The sequence below is a fragment of the Sander vitreus genome, chromosome 12 (assembly GCF_031162955.1).
Source record: "Sander vitreus isolate 19-12246 chromosome 12, sanVit1, whole genome shotgun sequence".
NCBI lineage: Eukaryota > Metazoa > Chordata > Actinopteri > Perciformes > Percidae > Sander > Sander vitreus.
The window spans coordinates 3,025,375-3,049,008 of NC_135866.1; the positions used below are offsets into that span (position 1 = coordinate 3,025,375).

The following is a 23,634-nucleotide window of genomic DNA, read 5'->3' on the forward strand; positions in this document are numbered from 1 at the left end:
ACCAGCTATGTAACATTACATGTTTGGGATTCTCCTCTGCTTATGTGACACACAACACAGTCGGGCCTACCAAACATACGCTTATTGATGATCACTACTTTTATGGTCTACCCGGGAGAAAATCTGGGATCATCCATAAACATATGTTTCTCTGACCTTAACTATTAGTCAAGATAATTCCTAATTGCTGCTTATTTTACTCAATAATTAGGCGTAATTTCATGTAAATGAGATTTATTCACCATCAATTCCATAAAGAAGTGTAAAACTAGTGGTAATAACGTATGAAGTTGGCCAAAAAGATGTAACACAGAATTGGGTGATCATTTATAGGTTACTTTATGCTTTATAAACAGGCAAACCAAACAGGAGAACAAGTGCATGGTCGACGGGAAGACAATACGAGTGTTAACTTACGTTAAAAATTACGTAATGGTGCCTCTTCATGCCCTCAGTCTGAATGGAAAAGAGCCTGTATTTCTAATGCATGTCAGTACAGTGTGTGGGAAAGCATTTGTCTGGTACTTGTGCTGTGGAAATGCAGTGAGTATGTCTTGTTTTTGACAGAGAAAATAAATATGATTAAAAGTATACAGTTATACATCACCGATGGTTTAATGTCTGTAGCATGCTGAGATAAACTTCATTAAAGTGAAGAGCAGAAAAAAGTTAGGCACCGTATTTTTATAATAACAGTAGCTCTTTTACGCAGTTTACAACAATGATACGTATTCAGCTCCCGCTCGTCTATTTCTATCCACAGAGTCTGATGATTTGGATCCAGACGTGGCCAGGTTGGCGTCTCTCGGTTTCACCGGTTGTCTCTCAGTGGTCCACTTTAACTCCATCAGCCCTCTGAAAGCTGCTCTGCTCCACCCAGACACCAGCCCTGTCATCATCACCGGACCTTTAGTCCAGTCCAACTGCGGCTCCTCGGCGTCAGCCAATCCCTACGCGGCAGAGAACACACACCACCTGTCAGGTAGGAGAGGGGGAGTTTTATACTAACTATGTAATGGTTAGGATACTAATTTAGGTTTGTAGCATATAAACTTCTAATAGCTGTGGTCCTGCATATCTAGTCTATCCTAGAAGTCACAAAACAAGGTAAATGAAATGTATAAAGGCAAATCACATTCCCTTAAAAAGTTAGAGATAGAGAACTGTACTGCATGTAGAAGCTCAGAAACTTGATGTAAAAAAAAATACATCAAATATAATATAAAACACAGCTAAAGGCTAAAATTCTGGTGATATTTTCTAATTTTCAATGTCATGAAAAGACCAAAATCAATAGTGAATTGATCCTACTAAATATTGCTTATGTAGCCAAAGTCTGATATATCTTATTCCTCCATAACTTTGTCTAAAAACAGTTAAAAACAGTGTTGCACTGGGTGAAATGTGCCTTCATTACCATGAACACACACATACACTGTAGTTTATTTTGACTCAATCCACGTACACCGTCCTGCTGCCAAAAATATGCACTAAATGTTGAATACGCTGCTGAAAATAGCCCGCAATAATTGCATTATTATTTTGAGTAATATATTTTTTTTTAAACTACAGTGCCCAGCTGTTATAGGAAGTTAATTAGCCTTGATAAAAAAAGATAGCAGTTTTTAAAGATTTACGTTTTCAGTATGAATGAACAAACTGAGTGCCACAGACAGACACAAGAGTCGGACTAAAAAATTTTCCAATTTTGGTCTTTTCATGGAATTTGTTGAAAACCAAAAATGTAGAATATTATCTGCTGTTTCCTTTAAGTACTAAAGAGGAAGTGACAGTCAGTGCAACCGACAGTGACAACAATGGTGCACCATTTTTTTTTGTTGTCTGCCAAATTGGGATTCATTCAAAGTATTTTGGGTTCATTTGTCAGGCCTGACGCCCTTATTATGTACTGTAGCATGACAAGCTCCACTGCTCGACTCATTCAGACCTGCTATGGCATTTGCTTCTGCTAACACTTTGTTCATCTGTGCATCTGACAGCGCAATTGGTTTGCAGCTAACAATACAGCTTTTATAGGTGTCATTGGATACCACAATAAGTAAAAAAGAGAAAAACAAGAATGTATATACTGTATTTCTTAAGACCAATATGCACTGTGGTTAATGGCTCTGCTACAACGCTTTCTAATACAATAAGGACGTTGATGACATTTTAACTAATAGAGAGCCGAAGTCACGCCCCTTCCGACGGACTTAATGGGACCTTAATTCGGAAAAAAAATGAACAAGAGTCAGTGGAGAGATAATAATTATGTATTATAAAGTATTTGATCCCGTTTGAATTGAGCCGTGGATTACAAATATGATGTTCGTCAATTTAAAAGTTCATTTTTCAACTGAAGAAAGTCTCAGTTAGCCATGAGTTTGTCATATGACAACTTAGTTTTGTGTGAAACCGCCTCAGTGAACTACATCTCTCGTCTCACACAATTTACGTCACCTAGCTTGATGCGCAACTTGCTCGCTAGCTAGCTAGCTAGCTTAGCGCTGTTCCACAACATTTGTAACGTTATCTTACCTGATTTGTTTTATCCAGTGAAGTGTTTTCAGCCAACCCGTTCTCATTCCAAACTTGTAAAATAAGGACGTTTGGACAGTGGCTGTCAGACTCCTCTCTCCAAGCAAAAGCAGGACAAGATTCATTACGAGTGCATATGTTTCACATTAAGTCCCATTCTCTGTCATACATGAACTCAGTGCTCCACACATGAACTTCTGCATCAGCTGTAGTTCTCATATTCCGGCAGATAGTCACAAAGCAATCCACACTATCATTCTTCCAAGTATGTTTCTAAGCAAGTAAATATAGTAATGTTAGCAACATAGTTCTCAGCATGATTACATTCCTAAGCAGAACTATAGTTTATACATTTCTAAAGCAGTAATATAGCAGTTTTGGGGTTTTCAACTGAACGTCCGTTCAACATCAACCGGGAGACCGGGGTTAGCATCCCACTTGTCACGCTTGCTATAGTCGTTTTTTCCTTTCCCATTCGTTCTTCCCGCGTGTCACAGAACCGTACCCCCACCCACGACCCTTTCCTAAACCCAACCGTCCCGTAGTTCCCGCGTGTCACGGAACCGTACCCCCACCCACGACCCTTTCCTAAACCCAACCGTCCCGCTCTTCCCGCATGTAACGGAACCATACGCCCACCCACGACCCTTTCCTAAACCCAACCGTCCCGTAGTTCCCGCGTGTCAGGAAACCGTACGCCCAAACACGACCTTTTCCTTAACATAACTGCGTCAAAAGGGACGGCAATAGTCCCGACCAAGCGTGTTTACTTAAAGCGCTAAAGGAGACTTTTAGCCTCAATAAGAACGACAAAGGCACCTGACCAAGCGTCCGTATTTTACGAGATGGGTGTGACAACCTGTTGTTTCAGCAGATAAGCAAAAGAACAAGCAAGATCCTCTGCTCATCAGAGTAACGTTACATCCCCGGCACGATACACACAGACATCGTAGCTTCAGCGAGACGTCATCCATGACGACACTGAAGTGTGTAGTCTTTTTAATTACGTATTTTCACAGTCCTATACCTCAACAATTTAACAATAAACTGATACTTTCTTTGGTTGAAAAATGATCTTCTAAATTGACGAACATCATGTTTGTAATCCATGGCTCAATACAAATTCGAAATTATTAGCTCTCCATTGACTCTCGTTCATATTTTTTGGAAAGATAGGTCCCATGGACCGGAAGTAGAAGGGCGTGACTTCGGCTCTCTATAGCATCACATTAGAAGTTAGTCAAAGCAGCATATACCCTTTTTCTGTGAATATGTTTTGGGGTTTCTTCTCTCTCTCTCTTTCTATATATGTACTATAATGTCCTGTTGTCTTTCCTGCATGAAAGCTGCTTTTACAGCTCATAAATGGGCTCATTAATCCAACACAGTATCCTGCTTGTTTTTTTCGAGACTAATGTTGGATTTTCTTTCCTCTGGGTTCATTGTCATCCAGTTTGTGATTCTTTATTAGAGTCATTTGGAGAGCTGATTTAGTATTCCCCGTTTACTCTGACTGATGATGTTCTCATCTTGTCTCTGGATTTTTCTTCTGTCACTTTCTCTCTTTCTGATCCATTTATTTTTTGCCATTCGTCCTTTCATTTCCTATGATTCCCTCATATTTTTCCTCTAATTGCACTTCTTTTCTTGTCCCTTCATTTCTTTCTTGCTCTTTGACATTTCTTCGTTTTTTTGGCGCCCTTTGGTTTTTCATTTTCGGTTTCTAATATCTTTTCCCCCTCTGTCTTCTTTCTCTGCTGTAGATCAGTCGGGTTCAGTGGGTTCAGGTCAACCTTTAGTCAATGCTATCAGGACTGACTCGGCTCTGATTGGAGGTACTGAACCCTTTTTCACTGAAACTGGAACCTATTTCATTGGTACAACAGCGGAATCTTTGATTTTTGGTACACCTTTGACAATCAATAGATTTATTTGTTTGGTGCATCTTTCAACAAAGGGACAAAGATTAAGTTTAAAGGTTACACATCACCTTTGCTGGGGCCAACAAAGTTGTGGACAGATGTTGAGCTCCAAAAAAGAGTAAAATGACGTGCTAGGTACGAGTCCACTGAAAACTAATTTGAAACTTTGTGACTCTGCCAGCACAGATTGATTCAAAGAGAAGACTGAAAAGGTTAAATCCATAGTCGTGTAGATAGAACAGGTGAAACCCAGAGAAAAATCATTTTAAACTGTCCATTAAACGGGCCTGTCTGTCTCAGTGCACAAAGGGCAGTTCACCCAATTAAGCCTATGTAGGAATGACTCTTTATAATGTAATGTAGTATTAAATTGATTTTAGACATATTTTGAAATTCCAATTAAATGAAACCTGCTCTCATATTCCCAAATGTGCTCAGCAGAGCAGAAGAGTCAGATTCAAAAGATTTAAAATGGTGTTCACTTACTTGAAAGTTAGATTAGCAAGATAATTGAACCATTAGGAAATGAAATGTCACTACAATGGGAGAAATAGGCAGCTATATTGTTCTGAATTTGCAGTAGTTGAAGTGTAGGGAGCACTCATGCGTACTGAAAATTGAAAAGACAATTATCTGATATCTCAGCCTTCTACATGTTGAAATGTCCTCTACCTTGCAGGTGTCATAGCAGTTGTGATCTTTGTGATTGTGACCGGCCTGGCGATAACTGCCAGATTCCTCTACCGGAGGAAAGAGACGTATCGAAACCAGGAAGTGAAGGAAGTCAAACAGGAAGACGGTCCAGATTTCCCTTTCAACAACCAGACTGACTCCCAGAGCGTCTCCACTGAAAACCCAAAAGAGTATTTCATTTAACTTGGAGGCCTGATGAGCTGATGAACAGACAGGGGAGTCCTGCCACGCCTCCGGACTATACACTGCACCTAGAGACTTTGCTGGCAGAAGTGGCTCTACAGCATGTCGAGGCAAAAAAAAAAGAACAATTCACACAGTGTTGTCTTTCCGTTGCTTTTCTGTAAATTGTGAATATACTAATACAAACGGGCAACAGTGTTGGAATTATGAGGTGTTTGATATCCTTGTTTCAAGTGTAAGTATTCAAAAATGTAAATGTTGAATTAATGTCTTTGTAACAATCTCTGGCTAACATCACTTTGTTATATTGAAATGTTGAAAATCATGAAGGTATAAGTATTTTCATGGTGTGTGGGTAGGAAAAATGTGAAGCTATGCCCTCTCGCGGTTGGGTTTTCCTTAGAGAGAGATGGGTTCTTGAGAGGACTTGAAATTGACAGGATGTTTTCTATCCCCTGGAAGTTAAGTCGTCATGCCTTTGGTTGTGCTTATGATTGTGATGATGATTCGCCCACTTTTTACAAGGTCACCTACTAATTGTGCAGGAATATTTTACGATGCCTTCAACCGCCAGCCATTGATATTTCACCATCCCTCCCCCATGCAATTTGTAATCCCTCTCTTTGAAGGTTTAAGCTCTCACAGTGTAAGATCTTTTGTGGGTAAATAACTAGTAAATATTTAAATAAATGAACTTCAGTAAGGAAGAATTCTTTTCTCACCACATTACAAAAATGATTCCAAATGTATGAGCTTAGTCATGGACCTACTGAGCTTTAAAGTTAAATCCTCAAAGTGGATATAATCAGTGTGTTTCTAATAATGTATCAAATGACAAAGTGAAAACATTGGGATAATGTGAAAGGAGGCAATTGTAGTGACAAAACTATGGAGAATGATTCACCCAAATCTGCCAACAAGTCCTCCAAACTGTACGAACATTTAGATTGTTTATTCCTACCCTCAAATACAACCAATAGAAGCGTTTCATAAATTAGCGCCCCCTATCCGTGGCAGGAAATATGACCTCGGGCAGGCACTTTGTCAGAAATTCAACAGTGCATCTGAAGTATCCGTTTACAGTGCAGCCAAACAAAGCTGTTGTAGGGAAAAGAAAGAAGGCTGTAGGGAAGCGTAGGGAGGACATTTAAATATAGGGTGAACATGGCCTACTCTTAGTCTGGCCATCACCAGACCAAGCTCAATCTTTTAAGATTGAACATTAGTCTGTGGAGTCTGTATTTTCTACTGCACAAGAGGGGTGATCAATGGTTATAGTTCAAATGACTCTGTACGCAATTGGATAGTCCTTCAACCAATCAGACCAACGGTCCGGGTGACGTAGCAGCGACAGCGGCATCAACGGGTTGCTGCGCTTCGGTGGCCGCCATGTTGAATGTAAACAATAAGCTGCTTGGTCGCTTCTATCGTCATCGTGTTAAACCCGCCAATAGCACGCCAGGTGGATAAGCCAGTTTGTGATTGGTCCCAGCAGATTTGTAACGGAAGCAGGATAGATAAACGTACAGGTTTCCAGCCTGAGCTGCAGGGAGAAATCAAATCATACCCAGTCTAGCCTACTCTACCACTAACAATAAAAACTACTACATGGAAAGTAATTACAGAATGTAAATACATTGAAAGGCTATTTCTGAAGAAAAAGAATGCCATCCATTAAATGTCACAAATCTTAAGGAATAGCCTACAACATAAGCACATAAGCAGTTTTGGATTTACACCGCAGTAAAGTAAGATTTAATCTGAAGCTAGCGAGGAGCGGCTCAGAGAAATGACAGAACGTCATTAAGAAAGCTAACCACTTACTTTTTCTAAAACTGCAGAGACATCTGAAGCTACAACAGGTTTATCTAAAGCATATCGTTATGTAATGTAGCCTCTGAGATGCTTTTTTAAACAAAGAAGTCAAGGGGTTTCTCCCGCAGAAACTCTACCACCAGAGTCTTCCCTTCCCATGGTTCAAACTATTCTGGATTCACGTATTCAAACATTTGTATGTGAATGGTAGGTAATCAGGGTAGTGGTGGACTGGCACAGGCATTCAGTGTATTCTCTCCCTCTTTCTAAACAAGATGGCATTGGCAGGAAACAATCCCATCCAACATACATGACATCTCTTCTGATCATTTCTAGACAAAAGCATACAACCAGTTTACTTTTTCTTTCTACCCCTACTTATAAGTTGTATCCTCCCTGCTGTTTGCCGCCTGCTGGTAGCTTCCTCTCCCAGCTCTGTAAATGTCTCTGAAGAGTAAAGCTTTTAACACTGACAGCGGCATATACTCTGTAACACTGTGGCTGTCTGCCTCATGTACTTCACACAGAGGCAGTTGACGTGTTTTTGAAATGCTAATTGGCTTCGGTCTGACAGGTGGATTGTGACTCGATGGAAAACGGAGAGACGATCAGAATGAGACAGAGAGATTATCTGAGAGACATTGTCAAGCTAGTCTATATCGACAACGATTCATTTAGAGGATTGCAGTGCAGACGGAAGATCCGCCGGATGTCCCTCATTATCGCCCGGGTGTCCGTTACCCTCCTCTCTTTCTTTGTGTCCTCCGGTGGATTTCTGAGGACTATGGTTAACTGGTCCTCAGATCTCTGCAGGGTAAATCCAGACAGCTAGCTAGACTATCTGTCCAATAGGAGTTTTCTGTTGCACGACTAAAACTACTTTTGAACTTACACGTTCCACCAAAACAATAACTCAACAAAAACATCATACAATTTTAGAAATGTGTATTCACAATGTAGTCAACAATAACACCAGTACATAAAACGTAGCCTACATATGGTCATAAATATGTAAACAGTCTACACAAGACACAGTATGTGCAAAATGTGTAAGTGACGTGTTCCAGGAAAAAAAACCTAAATAGCCAACAGACTAAAGAAGACATGAACAGGTGTTTTCAACTTTGGTTCGAGTAAAGTGGCGAACTTTTTGAATTTAATGGAGTCCCACAGTTGTGTAGACGTCCCAGTATCAATCCACATATTAACCACAGTATAAACCCACGCTTCCTCCTGCTTCTGGTGTTCCTGCATATGTACTAACCAGCAGCTATCGGGTCGCTGGTGAAAGCCCTCCTGTAGTGTTCTCTGTCCTGCTGTTGTCTCGGTCATGCTGCCTGGCCCTGTATCCATACATCCATGCTCGTAACGTTACCGGGGTTAGCTTTTTTTCTGGATTACCAATCGGAAACTATGTCTACGGGAAATGTCATGTCGGAGAGATATAACGTTATTTGCTTTATGAAAGATCGACAAAGACGAAAACTAAGGACATTTACTCGATAATTTTGTTTTAGTTAGTTTTGCAAACAGTTTTAGTTATCTTTTTTTTGTAATGCCTTGTTTTTAGTTTTATTTCAGTTAACGACAATGTTTTTTCCCACCTAGTTTTCGTTATTTCGTTCGTTTTCGTTAACGATTATAACCTTGGTGTGGAATAGCCAGACCCTCCTCGGCAGCACTGTGGAGGAAGGTCTGGCAATGCGAGACTATTGTCAAGCAGACATGGATTTAATAATAATAATAAAAAACAGCAATGGCATTAACACTTGAAAATGAAGCAAATCCCCTCGTATGTAAAGAGCGCTGGATGAGAAGAAGAAAGAGGATCGACAGCAGCTGTTTATCAAGCACACACAACCATCTCTCTGCTGGACTCCATTACACAGACGGGAATTTTATGACAAAAGTTGCTAAAATTTCAAGTGAACAGCTGATGGCAGGTATTGTTTTTCTGTTGTTTTTCTGTCACAAGTCCTTGCCAGTTCTGTGCATTTCTGCTGCAGCCGCCGCTTACTTGTAATTCAATGAGGAGTAAAACTGAAGTAGTTACCATGTCTACATAGATAGCAGTGCAGCGGTGGGTTTGCAAATGTCTGCCTACTTCTGAGAATTGGCAGACCCAAATGCAGAGACAGCAGGGCAGTGGTGAGCTTGATGATTTAATAAAACAATAATCAATACATCAAAAGGAGTCTTGAAGACAGCAGGCAAAACAGTTCCAAAACGACAATGAAGCCAAAAGAACAGGAATCACAAAAACAGGAAAATACAACAATCTGACACTAGACAAAGACAACACAGAGACTAAATACACAAGGTAACGAGGGTGAAACAAGGGACAGGTGACACGAGGTCTCAGGAACAGGTGAAACACATCAGCGTGGGACAGACAATCACAAACAACACAAGGCAGGAAGTAAAACAAGACATGACAAGGGAGAAAAACAGACTACAAAATAAAACAGGAAACTGAAACATACACAACCATGACAGGAGATCTACTGATAAGTGGTTGCTTGATGCAAAAGTGGAGAAAAAAAACATGTCCATTTTGTTATAAAGTTGAGTACAAAGTTAAATTGAGTACAAAAATTTGCCAGATCTCATCATGACACTAAACAGAAAAAGTAGGCGGAGCATTCAGTAGTCAGCAAACAGACCCTTAGTTGTGATTTTTCAGCATCAGTCCAGTTTTTTGTCAAACCATCAGTATACATGTATCAAAACAGCTGCATATATTTGGACCTGCATATGTGCACCTGTACTCCTAAAATCATGTTTGACATTACATTTTAGCAGTCAGGTTTTGCTGATGGTGGTTTGGTTTCTTTTCTGGCAAGGTTTGCAATTAAGCTAAATGGTTCTCAGTGTAACTATAATAATATAATGGTACTTAGTATGTATAATAATAACGTGTCAGTGAGTTTGAGTGACATGCCATAAAAAAAAAGAAAAGATGTATATATCAAGAAGATTTGAACCATGATGCTGGTTGTTTGATAACCCGTTTGATCAAAATAAAATGTTTTTCAGAGACGGAGTCTGATTTTAATTTCATTTGCTGGATTTTAACCCCCGAAATATACAACCTAAATGTTCCCCATCTGCGGTAGAGCGTGTTTGCTGAAGAAATCTGACTGATATGGTAACACATTCAAGTTTTGTTGCTCAATAAAATAATTATTTGAAAAGAAAATCTTAAAAAATTGAAATTACCAAACAATTTTGTTTCTGCATGTATAATTTACTTTTTATTGTTGCTGCCGGTCAGTTGTGTGGGCACATGGCATTTCTGATGACTTTTAAAGGAACACGCCACCGTTATATTGGCAATAGGGGTTATTCACCGTCTCCCCTAGATGTAGATAGGTGGGCAAACGCATTTTTGTCTCAGTGCATGCATTGTCTTAGTCCGGCAGCGCCGCCGCTAGTTTAGCTTAGCATAGTGAATCGAATCCTTTGTTGCTGGATAGTATGTCGTGAGTAAAAGTGAGCCCAAAAACCCCCCAAAAAAACGTATTACTTATTGTGGCCTGCGTATTCACAACGAGTACAAATAGCAATGCAGATTAAGACTAGGCGATTTTCTAGGCAGATATTGATTTGGGACTATATCGGGGCGAAGCACAGCCAAAGAACTGTTACTTTGGCGCAGAGATATCACGCAACACCTGAAAACCCCCAACTTCCGTCAACATACAAGTGTGACCTGCACCAAGTGTCTTCGCTTTTGGATTGGGTTGAGTTTGAGAAATTACAGCTACAGTTACATCAAACATGCAAGGTTGTGAGAACAAGCAAAGGACATATATACGAATGTCATGTTTCACAGAATTCCATCGAATGTGGAACGGAGAAATCAATGGCTAGCTGCTCTGGATGTCTCTACTTCAACACCTCTCGACAAAATGAACCAGTATCGTGTTTGCGAAGAGCATTTTGTATCAGAGGACTACGTTGAAAAAATGCAATAATGCATGTATAATGCAATATGCGCCCACAATGATGGTACTACGTCTGAAGGATACGGCCGTCCCATCCAGTTTCAAAGCACAAGCAGAACAAAGTGCACCTGTAAGTTGTCTTTTTTTTACTCTTCATTATGTGAATCCGTGTCTTTATTCAGGTGTAAGATAGAAGCTGTATATAGAGTATGGTTCAAATTGCCTCCTCTAGTATAACCTCATGTTGAGTTCAACCTGTTTAGCATGAACAATCAGACTGAAAAACAACGTAAGTACATTTTTCACGTATCTGTACTTTACTTAAGTACAATCAATAGTGCATACTTTTGACTTTTACTTTGTTACATTTTGCTGCAATTATCTATACTTTCTACTCCACTACATTTCTACAACGTTCCGTTACATTTTCGTTACATTTTCTGATCAGTTTTTCCCCCTGCCAAAATGTCTTCCTGATCGTCACACGTTTGCAGTCCGCAGGGAAGCCTTCAGCAGCGGCTCCTGCACCGCCACGCCAAGACCCGCCCTTCAATAGCGTTTATTGGCCAGGTGCGTACCGCTCCCGGTACTACCGCTGCTCCTGCTCCCGTTACTGCTGCTGCTCCCGATACTCTGCTTGGTCACACCGCTCACATAAGGTTAATATACAACCCGTTTATTTATCTCAAAAATACTACCGGTCCTCCTCAGCTGTGAAGCCACCATGTACTTGTTGTCCAAGCCCGTGTGTGTTCTCGCTAAATAAATGTGTGCAGCATTCACTGTCCTGTGGGAAATAATGCAAAGTCGAGCTTCATGCAGATCACCCTGATAGATAACCAGAATTGTAAGTCAGAATGTAAACTGGGCCACAGATGGTAAGCACAATTGCATTAACCTAAAACTAACTTAATTAAAATGACACAGCCCATACTGTTTTTTTTTAATTATTAGAATATAGACATTAAGAGACTAAATCGTTATGCAAGTACTTTTACTTTTAATACTTAAAGTACATTTAAAATCAGGTACTTTTTACTTTTACTTAAGTAGGGTTGCCATTGTGGTACTTCTTTTACTAAAGTAAATATGTCTCTGGTTATTTGTACTTTTACTTAAGTACTGAGATTCAGTACTTCCTCCACCACTGGTAGATGAGCACTGCTAGTAACTCTCGAGACTGTAGGCAGCTACACTGTAAAAACTCCAACTTAATTTTGTTGACATGAAAAAGTATTTTAAGTGTTTAAGAATTGAAAATATAAATTATTAATATTTGATTAAAAAATGTAAGTCGTAAAAAAAAAGTAAGCTGCATGGAACCTGGAGCCCACTATACAGTTGGCCCACACAGGCAAGTTTGAACCTGTTTTTCTGTTAAAATATAAATTGTATGATTTTATAATTGTATGATAAATTAGTGGATAAGGTATGCAGTGTTACTTTATTGACAACAGTTTGGCCCAAAGCTAACGCTTGCCGCTAGCTTCGGCTAATTGTAAGCTAGCAGGTTATGTTAGCTAACGTTAGATCTCTCTCTCTGAGTTAAACTTCCGTTCTTTATTTATCATATATTATCGTTCACCTGGCAAGCATACAGTCAGGTCCATAAATATTGGGACATCGACACAATTCTAATCTTTTTGGCTCTATACACCACCACAATGGAGTTGAAATGAAACGAACAAGATGTGCTTTAACTGCAGACTTTCAGCTTTAATTTGAGGGTATTGACATCCAAATCAGGTGAACGGTGTAGGAATTACAACAGTTTGTATATGTGCCTCCCACTTTTTAAGGGACCAAAAGTAATGGGACAGATTAACAATCATAAATCAAACTTTCACTTTTCAATACTTGGTTGCAAATCCTTTGCAATCAATTCCAGCCTGAAGTCTGGAACGCATAGACATCACCAGACGCTGGGTTTCATCCCTGGTGATGCTCTGCCAGGCCTCTACTGCAACTGTCTTGGCCATTGCATAACATTCCACTTCTTTCCCTTAAAAGACTCTTTGGTTGCTTTCGCAGTATGCTTCGGGTCATTGTCCATCTGCACTGTGATGCGCCGTCCAATGAGTTCTGAAGCATTTGACTGAATATGAGCAGATAATATTGCCCGAAACACTTCAGAATTCATCCTGCTGCTTTTGTCAGCAGTCACATCATCAATAAATACAAGAGAACCAGTTCCATTGGCAGCCATACATGCCCACGCCATGACACTACCACCACCATACTTCACTGATGAGGTGGTATGCTTTGGATCATGAGCAGTTCCTTTCCTTCTCCATACTCTTCTCTTCCCATCGCTCTGGTACAAGTTGATCTTTGTCTCATCTGTCCATAGGATGTTGTTCCAGAAATGTGAAGGCTTTTTTAGATGTTGTTTGGCAAACTCTAATCTGGCCTTCCTGTTTTTGAGGCTCACATCTTGTAGTGAACCCTCTGTATTCACTCTGGTGAAGTCTTCTCTTGATTGTTGACTTTGACACACATACACCTGCCTCCTGGAGAGTGTTCTTGATCTGGCCAACTGTTGTGAAGGGTGTTTTCTTCACCAGGGGAAAGTATTCTTCGGTCATCCACCACAGTTGTTTTCCGTGGTCTTCCGGGTCTTTTGGTGTTGCTGAGCTCACCGGTGCGTTCTTTCTTTTTAAAAATGTTCCAAACAGTTGATTTGGCCACACCTAATGTTTTTGCTATCTCTCTGATGGGTTTGTTTAGATTTTTCAGCCTAATGATGGCTTGCTTCACTGATAGTGACAGCTCTTTGGATCTCATATTGAGAGTTGACAGCAACAGATTCCAAATGCAAATAGCACACTTGAAATGAACGCTGGACCTTTTATCTGCTCCTTGTAAATGGGATAATGAGGGAATAACACACACCTGGCCATGGAACAGCTGAGCAGCCAATTGTCCCATTACTTTTGGTCCCTTAAAAAGTGGGAGGCACATATACAAACTGTTGTAATTCCTACACCGTTCACCTGATTTGGATGTAAATACCCTCAAATTAAAGCTGAAAGTCTGCAGTTAAAGCACATCTTGTTCGTTTCATTTCAACTCCATTGTGGTGGTGTATAGAGCCAAAAAGATTAGAATTGTGTCGCTGTCCCAATATTTATGGACCTGACTGTACATTAACATATGCTTCAGAATTTAACATATTGGTCCTAATGTGAATAATGAACAAGTGCATGGTACAAACATTTTCCTAAATATAATACAGTTTCACATGTTAAAGACATAAAATAAACCTTTTAGTGCCACATCCTTTTCATGAAAATTATTTTTTTAATCTTGACCTGCATATACAGTCAATCTTTGCATAAAAGACAAATCATTTGGTCCCTTTAATGTATTATAAAATTCTACACAAAACAGTAGGATTAAATGTTAAATATTTGGGGCAATGATGACTGACTCTGGATGACTAGAACTAAATTCTAAATTCCCTACATTCCTTAAAACAATCCTAAATGGCCTCTTATTCCTGACAAGATGATAAAGATATTGTCTTTGCTTATTTCATTTTACAGATAATGTGTGAGACATGCCAAAGGTGGTACCATGAGCTGTGTCTGGGGATGGGTAAAGACCAACTCCTACAAGCAGGGGCACGCAAGTGAGATTGTGTCCAAAAAATGTGTAATTGTTGAAAAAGCTAACGCTAAACTGGATACTTGAAAATTTCACTTTTTCATATTCTCTAACTTTAAATATGTAGTTACTCCAATATGGTTACAGCTGTTTTTATTGTATTTAATTTCAAAATGTGAAGCTTATATTGTTCTAAAGTTAAATGTTTGTTGTGAATGTACAAAACAATAAAAAATACATTTGTAAAAAAAAATACATGTTGGGTATTTAACAGACACATGTATGAGAGTATGTGTGACAGTATGTATGAAAAAAAATATAAATGTACAAAGTTAATTGAATAAAAAAGTATTACAGTATCCATTGAAGTAGAACAATCAAGTAGTAAACCAAAGTTAATGGATGAAGAGCCTATACCACTGCCTAGAGGTTAAATGGTGGAAATCATGGTGGGGTGAAATGGTTTCTGCAAAGATGGGGCTGGACTGTAGAGTAATGGAGCTCAGGCGACCCCGAACTTTGTCTTAGTCATCAAAATTAGGATTCCTATACTTGCAAGACCATATTATTCTCCTCCACTGTGATCATACAAAGAGAAAAGAATCACTTTCAATGTAAAGCAAAATATTGATGGTTAGAATATTTAAACCAGGAGACATGTGAACAGCAATGACGCCCACGTGCTAGAGTAATAGGGCCAAAAGGAAAAATGCGAAATCAAACAGGAGTAACTACTTGTAATGATTTTAACCCAGTGATAGAATTTTGAAATAGCTTTTAAAAGCATGCAAAAAATTATTATTTATAATTTCATGTCACAACTAGAACTGTTAATAATACATAGAAGATGTTGTACATCAGAAATCTTTAAATGGATAGGGTTTAAAAAATATACATCTATCAGAATATCTTGAAACTTACTGGGTCAATGATGTACATAGTCTCATATTTGAGACTTTGACGGACTTTTATTTTGAAAATACAAATCAGAATGTCTTGAAACTTAATGGGTCACACTACGGGGTTGCATACTATAAACCTGAAGTGGAATTATTGTTTGATTACAGGGCGTTTCCTTTTAAATTGAATCCCAAATCATATGTAATTAGTCTCATATTTGAATCTTTGGTGGGCTTTTAATTTGAAACTATACACCGGAATGACTTGAAACTTCCTGGGTGGCAATATGAGGCGGTGTACGTCTACTATTACCCTGAAGTGAAATTAGTGTGTGGAAAAAAGGACCTTGTTAGAAATTGCAATAAAAAAACTATTGGCTTAAGCTTACAATTGTCAATTATTTGAGCTTTTATTTTGAAAGTACATATCACAATTCCGTATATTTCCTTTGACGGTATTTGCTGTCGTTGACTGTCTTTCGCTATGTACCCGACGAATGCTTTTATTTTGAAACCAGTTCTGAAACGCTATTACCGTAAAGCTACTATAATCACGTACAGCAAAAAAACTGGGTCGGCTGGCTTGACTGTCGTTCACGATGTGTCGGCTGGCTTGACCGCAGTACACATGCGATGCGGACAGCAAACTTCGAGAGACACCGGTGAAGGCGGTTATAGGTCATGTCCACACGTAACGTTAACATTACACGGGTATTTTCGTAACCGTAGCTTTTTCTGAGCGGTTTGGCCTTTTGTCCACATGCAAACAACTGGATACTAGTTATAGATACTACTCCGGAGCGTGACAAAAAGCGGTGGTCAAGTCGTTTCAACAGCCTTCAGTCAGAACAGGAAGTCACAGACACACTCAGATAATGTTAGGTCAGATTCCTAATTTATTAAAATGTTATTCGATATAAGTATCCACATATTGAGACTTTGTCCCTTTCTAAAGACATTTATTAGCAAAAAGCTAACATCTTGGTACCTGGAACATTTTAGGTCCTTTGAGCTTGTGGATAACATCTATTCAGACACTGAGATCTTGGATCCTGAATCTCTCAACAGCCATATTCCATTGACTGCCTACACAATGGGAGGCAAGGTGCTGGTGACTCCTAAAGTGTGCCTGCTCCAGTAAAGGGACGCAAAATGGTATGTCTTAAAGATTAGTTTAGCATGTGAACACATTTCTAACATAGTATTACCAAACTATAAACAGCGTTGCAGGTATTACTGACACAACGTATACATAACTCCTTGCTTTACAGCTTCTGCAAACTAAACCTTCTGTTCTATTTATTTTGTCTCCTCAAACACAGGGTCTCTTACCGCTTGTGAAGATCTCCCCAACTATGTCTCGGAAAGTGGTGCTTCCTGAAGTACCTGAATCAGTTGAAGACTTAAAAACCATTCTTTGGCAAAATCTTGAACTTCAAGGCAACTTCACAATACAGTTCGAGGACCCAGACTTTAATAACGCTCTCTGCAATTTGATCACTATGAGTGAGTTGCCACCTGAACGTGTCATCTTGCACCTTCTTTGGGATGTGCCACTTGTTCTCATTCCGCTAGACTCAGCCTCGGTTGATTCTAGCTCATCCCTGGACACAGCCAGCGTATCCACAAGAGAGTCACCCCAGAGTCCCTCTACTTTTATCAAGAACTATCTGTGAAGTGTAATAGAGTGGCCTTCTCCCTTTCCTATTCCAGCCTTCTCCCATGATGTGGAACTTAAGTTACGCAAAGGCAATGAAACATATGAGAAGTCCAACAGAGGTATCAGCATGACAAGAGACGTGAAAATGGACATTTTGGACAAGATTGCTCAGGCAGTTTTCAAAGTGAAAGCCTATCCTGATCAAGACCAGATTGAGTCCGTTGTTTCTGCTCTCGTCAGTAAGCACCCATGCCTTTCGAGAACCCGGCAATGGTACGGGGTACGATGGATGGAAAGTGAGCATCAAATATGAACTAGGTCCAAGTGAATTTTTAGTAATCTCAGTATTTTGGAAAATATTGACAGTTGTACTGCAAGAAATTGTGGGATCTTTTTACTGCAAGATATATAAAGCTAAAATAATAAATACAAAGTTTCCAATTTAATGTGTTGCTCTTAGTATCAAACATTAGAATTAACCTACACACACACAACCATGTACACTACCTAAGGTACAGAAAAAGTAGCGACTAAGTGGTGAAAAAAGTGGCACATGTAGCAGTTAAAAAGCATTATATATTTAAGTTAGGAGTTACCCTTAGATTTGCATTCTACTATAATTTGCCCGGTGTGGAAGAAAACAGCAGTTTACCAATACTTCAGCCATATATACTTTATACAGTTAATGCGATTTCAGTTTTAGTCCTCTGCCTAAGTAAATAAAAAATGCAGCTGTAAAAGAAATTGTTCAATTGTTAACTGGCCAGTCCCTTTGTGTATAGCGTCTGGCTTTTCTGCATGTTACTTAGATTTGTTTTAATGTTTTTCATCCATCTTTTTGTGTTTCAGACCAATGACATCACAGCACGCAGACAGGCTGCAGCCTTGAAGGGCCTTCCTTTGTATCTCCGTGACAGTCACGAGAAGCTGTTCAGGAGTTGTCTGAACCACTGCCCATTTTTCCATTCCAGTTTATCTATCCACTGTTCTCCTTGCCCTTTTTTTTAATCTAAATGCATGAAGTGTCTCTGATGTACTTTGCTGTTAATATTCTTTATTTAAAGCTGCAATATTGAGGAATTTGGTTTGGTGCTCTTTAGTGCTATCTAAAGGCCCCAAAAATACAACTGCACTGAAACATATAGTCGTGAAACGGGTAAGAAACTCAGTTCAGAAATCTGTCATCAAATCAATGTTCAGGTATCTGTATCCAGATACCGAATTTTGGAAAATTAAATTAATATTTTTTGTTAATTAGACTCTTTATATATCCGATATATAATAAAGCTTCTAAAAGAACGTATTTATAATAAACTTGTGCTATTTTGAAGTTATTAACGCAGCTCTCTCCAGCAGATACACAGCACAGGGAGGTCTTTTTTTCTGTCATTTCTAAAGGGAGCATTTTGTTACAGAACTGAAACTGAAATAAACTGTGACACAATGTGTAATAAATGTCTCACTAGACACTAGGGCTGTCAAAATTGGCCAAAAATGACATTTGAATATTTGTTCCAAAAACCACAGAGGTTCGAATACATTTGAATATCTATTTTTTGCGCAATATGTCAATAAGAGGGCAAGCCAGTACAACGGGAGAAATAACTACTGGTGTACAGTTGGTCCTCGCTCTTTTTCTTTCTCTGTCTGGAGTGTTCAGGAGGAAGGACAGGCCGCGGATTATAGCGCCGTCACAGAGCCGTTTGTAATTTGGTTAATAACAACCAAGCCTCTTGCTATTCCATGAATTGTACAACAATTTTTTCTCATTGACTTTGCAATTTAAGATTTACGTTAGCGCCTTTGTACTGTCTTCATTTTCTTTGCCCTCTTTGTTTGTTTACTTCCGGTACCGGCAGCCACCTGATAGAAGCTCATCAGCATGCCCAATTGCTAAACCCAGATCATCTCAGTCAGAAACGGCCCACGAACGATCCCGCGAGGCAGATAGCCGCAGCAGTGCCATTTTTTTACTCTCTTACAATATTCAAATATATTGTACATTTTCATATTCAAATCTGTTTTTTTTTAACAATATATATTCGAATTTAGAATATTCTTTGACAGCCCTACTAGATACACACTTGCTTATAATCAGGGGAAGAAGTAAAAGTACTAATACAACATGTACAAATGCACTAAAGCTTGTAAAATGTCTGTCAGTTTGATTTACTATGTCTGTCTTTCCTGTCTGACATCACAAGGATACTGACCCAGAAGAGGAGCAGACAAAGGGCCTCATTGTGGGGATACTTGCTACAATGGAGGATGATCAAAGTACGGCTCCTGCAAGAGTTGCAAATGTAGCTGTGGTTCTAGAAGAAGACATCGTCTTACAAGACCTCCCTGACCTGCCAACGGCCTTTGCTTTGCTCTTTGGGCTGATCTATGCCTTAAACGTTCAGTTTCCCAAGGAACACATTTCAGAAGGTGTTCTTGGAGCTTGGAACAGATCTCTCTGCAAGAGTCAGATCCCTCAAAAACAAACTCCTTCAGTAATCCCATTGTTTCGGCTTCTAATGTTGGGCTGCAAGAGGCAGATCCCTCGAGAACAAATTTCTTCTTCTGATGTTGGGCCAGGTTTTAATTGTTAACGTTCATGCTGCCCAATTGTGGACTGATATAAATATCCAATATTTGAGATGGATCCTATCTTTACGGGTTTTATTCTGCCCCCCTTGTATCACTTTTTTTCATCTCTCCACTGCTCTTCTTTATCCTCCTCCCTTATTTCTCTTTACCTCTCTCATCTCATTTTCTGTCAGCCTAACTAATCTAACCTTGCTGTCCTTACTTAGGATTAAAGTAAAAAAAATAAGAATATGTTAACTGACATCCACAACTACTACTGTCCAGGCAACACTGTTTATTTAAAGGAATAGTTTAGCATTTTTGAAGTGGGGTTCTATGAGTTACCTATGCATAGTTAGTTTGTTCCCTTATGGAGATGGCGATGAGTGCAGTCACTATAAGGAGATGGGGGAGATGTCACTGTAGCAGAAGTCAGCCTTGTACTGTAGGGGTGAGTAGAAAAAGTGCCTTTTCACCACATAGAAAATGCTTACCTAAAAAATAAATATCTGTTCAAGTGTACACGAAATTTTGGATTGTGTCACTGCTTTAGTTTGCCGCCAGACAGACGTTTATTTTTGCACTTTTTTTTGTGTAGTTTGGGCCTTGTATTTCTACACCAACTCCCTGGCTCTTATTTGGCGTGTTGAGTGATTTGCTGCACTCCACCAGCACGAGTTAGCGTAGTAATACATGGCCAATCTACGCTTGAAAAAAATGCTAAAAAGAACCTGCCGTCTGAAACTGTACAAGGATGACTTCTGCTACAGGGACGTCTCCCCCAAACTCCTCATAGGGACTGCATTAATCGCCATCTCCATAAGGGAAAAGACTAACTGAGCTATCCTTTTAACGTCTCTGCTCTATCTGTACACTTCTTAACTTTTTGTCTCCTTTTCTACCCATTTCTTATATTCAGTAGTTCTTTAAGTAACCCGCACTTTATTAGTTACGTATAATACTATACTGTATTATTTACTTGTGTAAGGATTTCATCGTTTGTGAATTGTTGACGCACAGACAGTATTTTAATACATATAGCATTTGCTGCAACATTTTAAAAGTTAGAAAAGTACAACTGTTTGGCCTGATTGGGTCAGTTAGGGGTCTCAGCTGTTCTTAGTTGCTTGTTTGAAGCATTTGATACATGTTAATCATGTTGACTAAAAAAAGCTTTGAATCAAGACGTATATGATTTGCATGTGCAAATTATTTGTAGAAGTGGGTGTTATGGTTATATTGAAATGACCTTAACTTGGGTTTTAAAGTTGTTACAAAGCACAATCATGAGTTACTGCAACTTGGAAGTTGAGTTGAGAGAAGAGTGTATTGTTATAAGTCACTGCGACTTTGAGTTTAGTTAAGATAAGTAAGGTTTTAAAGTTACCTTAATATATTGTTGTGAGTTATCGCAACTTGGAGTTACGTTAAGCACATTTAAAATTGAAAGTTGGACCAACTCAGAAGAAAAACTTAAAAAGTTAAGTTTTTTTCCCCAACTTAAAATGTTGCTGAAGATTGTTGCCTTGAAATTGTAAGTTGTGTCAACTTTTTATTTTTTACGGTGTACCCAGCTAATGCAGTGACTCTGAATGGTAGCTGGATCCCTTTTCTTCCTACATGAAACACTGATAGTGTCCGGTCTCTAATTTCATAATGCCTAATTAGTCCTGTGATACCACCTTCACCTTGCTCTAATGCAGTGGTTCCCAACCTTTTTTCCTTGGCTCCCCCCCTACTTATTTCTAAGAAAAGCTGAGCCCCCCCCTCCGAAACCGAAGTTGAGGTAACTCTCGAGATAGAGCCTTACTTTCTTTTTTGATACAGAGGCACTTTTACGTTTCTTTAAGCGAGAACAAAAATATATAGTTTTTATACAGACTTTTGTATACATTATATATTCTAGTGTATTATCATAATTTGTTTAACATGTGCAAATATTTTTTTTTTACCTCAACATCAAACCAGATAAAGACTTGCGCACCCCCTGTGATCTTTGCCGCCCCCCTGAGGGGTCCCCGGACCCCAGGTTGGGAACCACTGCTCTAATGAATGGCAATGACTATCCAATATGACATTGCTTTCCTGTGCTTTTAAATCCTGTTCCTGTATGTTTTGCCTTATAAAGTTGTTTGCCTTCATGGAGTAACACTTCTCATTTATTGTGTCAATCATCAATCAGGGTGAGCTGAGTGATGTACAACAAGAGCTATCACAACCTGAGGAATCCTTTCACCTTTTTGCGGGTTTACCACAATCAACCCCCCCAGAAATCCAAAACTGCCGTGTTCAAGGTTGCCCTTGCACCCACATCTACACAACAATTGGTAGGCTAATGAACCCTTTCTCGTGTTACATTACGTACATGTACTGTATGAATGCAAAAAGTCCTAAATAACATGAAATCTATTTCTTTTGCAGGACACTGCGTCTTTGTCCACCATAACGGCTGTGTGCGGTCCAAGAATGAGTCTAAACATTGATGTGAGTTGCGTGATATCTATGATCCATGATGGAAGTTATGAAAAGGTTACAGTTATGGTTTAGTCATTCTGCTTATGACGTGGAACACGTGAAATGCACATGACATTAACGTGGAATGCAAATGTGAGTAATAACAAAATATTTCAATGTGGATTTCTCAACAACAGGAACCACACCATATTGTTCCCGCTGACATGGACATCAGCTCAACATCTGCCTTTGATGTCAGCATGACGTCAGAGCCGGCTACTGACCCAGCGGACATCAGTTTTGTTCCTCTGTCAAGCCCCTCCACCTCTACCACAGGAAGCTCAGCAAGCCTGTCTGGACCACACAGAGGATGGAAGGAAAGGAAGTGGGTGGTAAACAAGTCCAAACTAATGGAACTCTTTCAAAAATGTACAATTTGCAGAGTAGCAATGTGCGACCTCAACCAGAACATAAAAAATAAGCCAGCAGAATACAAATCACATGGAAATGCTACAATGGACACACTGGGGAATGGGAGTCATGTCCCAATACTCGGGGAATGGCTGAAAATAACCTCCTTTCAGCAGCAGCCACACTTTTCACAGGTGCAACATACAAAGACATTGCTGACTGGGCTGGGCTATTGAATCTTCAGCTACCCCAAAATAAAAACACATTCTACAACATACAGTCGAGCTACCTCATTCCTGTCATCAGCGAAGCCTACAAGATGCAGGAAAGCATCATCAAAGCCAGACTCATCTGCCAGACTCTGGATGGTGAGGGTGTGCACGTCTGTGGGGATGGGAGGAGCGACAGCCCAGGCCATTCGTGCAAATACACCACATATTCATTCATGGATGACTCTACCAACCAGATTGTTGTGTTTGATTTGATTCAGGTAAACAAACAAACAAAAACAGTCAACAATGGACACAAATCTTCATTAAATATTGTCTAAAATGTCATCATCTGTAACCTTGTCCACCTTAGGTGACCCAGGCCATCTTAAAACACACTTAAAACAATCTTATATATTATATATTGTAAGTAATGAACTATTAATACTTGATTTAAAATACATTTAGATCCACATCACTGGCTATTCTTATATTCTTCTTAAAAACTGTGTAGTGGTGGAAAAAAGGCCAAGGACACAAAAGTGCCTGTAGTTGGAGAATCACCCATGTGTGATCATTAGTTGAGACCTGAAAACATAGGTCAAGGAACACAAGCTAAATCATGGCTATAATGTAAGTAACGTGTATGTGTGTGTTTTAGTGTATTTAGATAAGAACCTGGACCTGTTCCTGAACCCACAGAGGACCCTGCCGTACCCTAGTCCT

General features: G+C 39.4%; 1 protein-coding gene across 1 annotated transcript in view; it reads left to right on the forward strand.

The window, feature by feature from the left end:
- The window catches only part of LOC144526258 (contactin-associated protein-like 4), a 151,518-nt gene extending 146,182 nt beyond the window's left edge, over positions 1 to 5,336 (forward strand). The window contains exons 22-24 of the mRNA XM_078263597.1: positions 764 to 982; positions 4,302 to 4,373; positions 5,140 to 5,336. Coding sequence (XP_078119723.1) covers positions 764 to 982; positions 4,302 to 4,373; positions 5,140 to 5,336 — 488 coding nt within the window. The remainder of the gene's footprint in view (positions 1 to 763; positions 983 to 4,301; positions 4,374 to 5,139) is intronic.
- Positions 5,337 to 23,634: the final 18,298 nt, after the last annotated feature.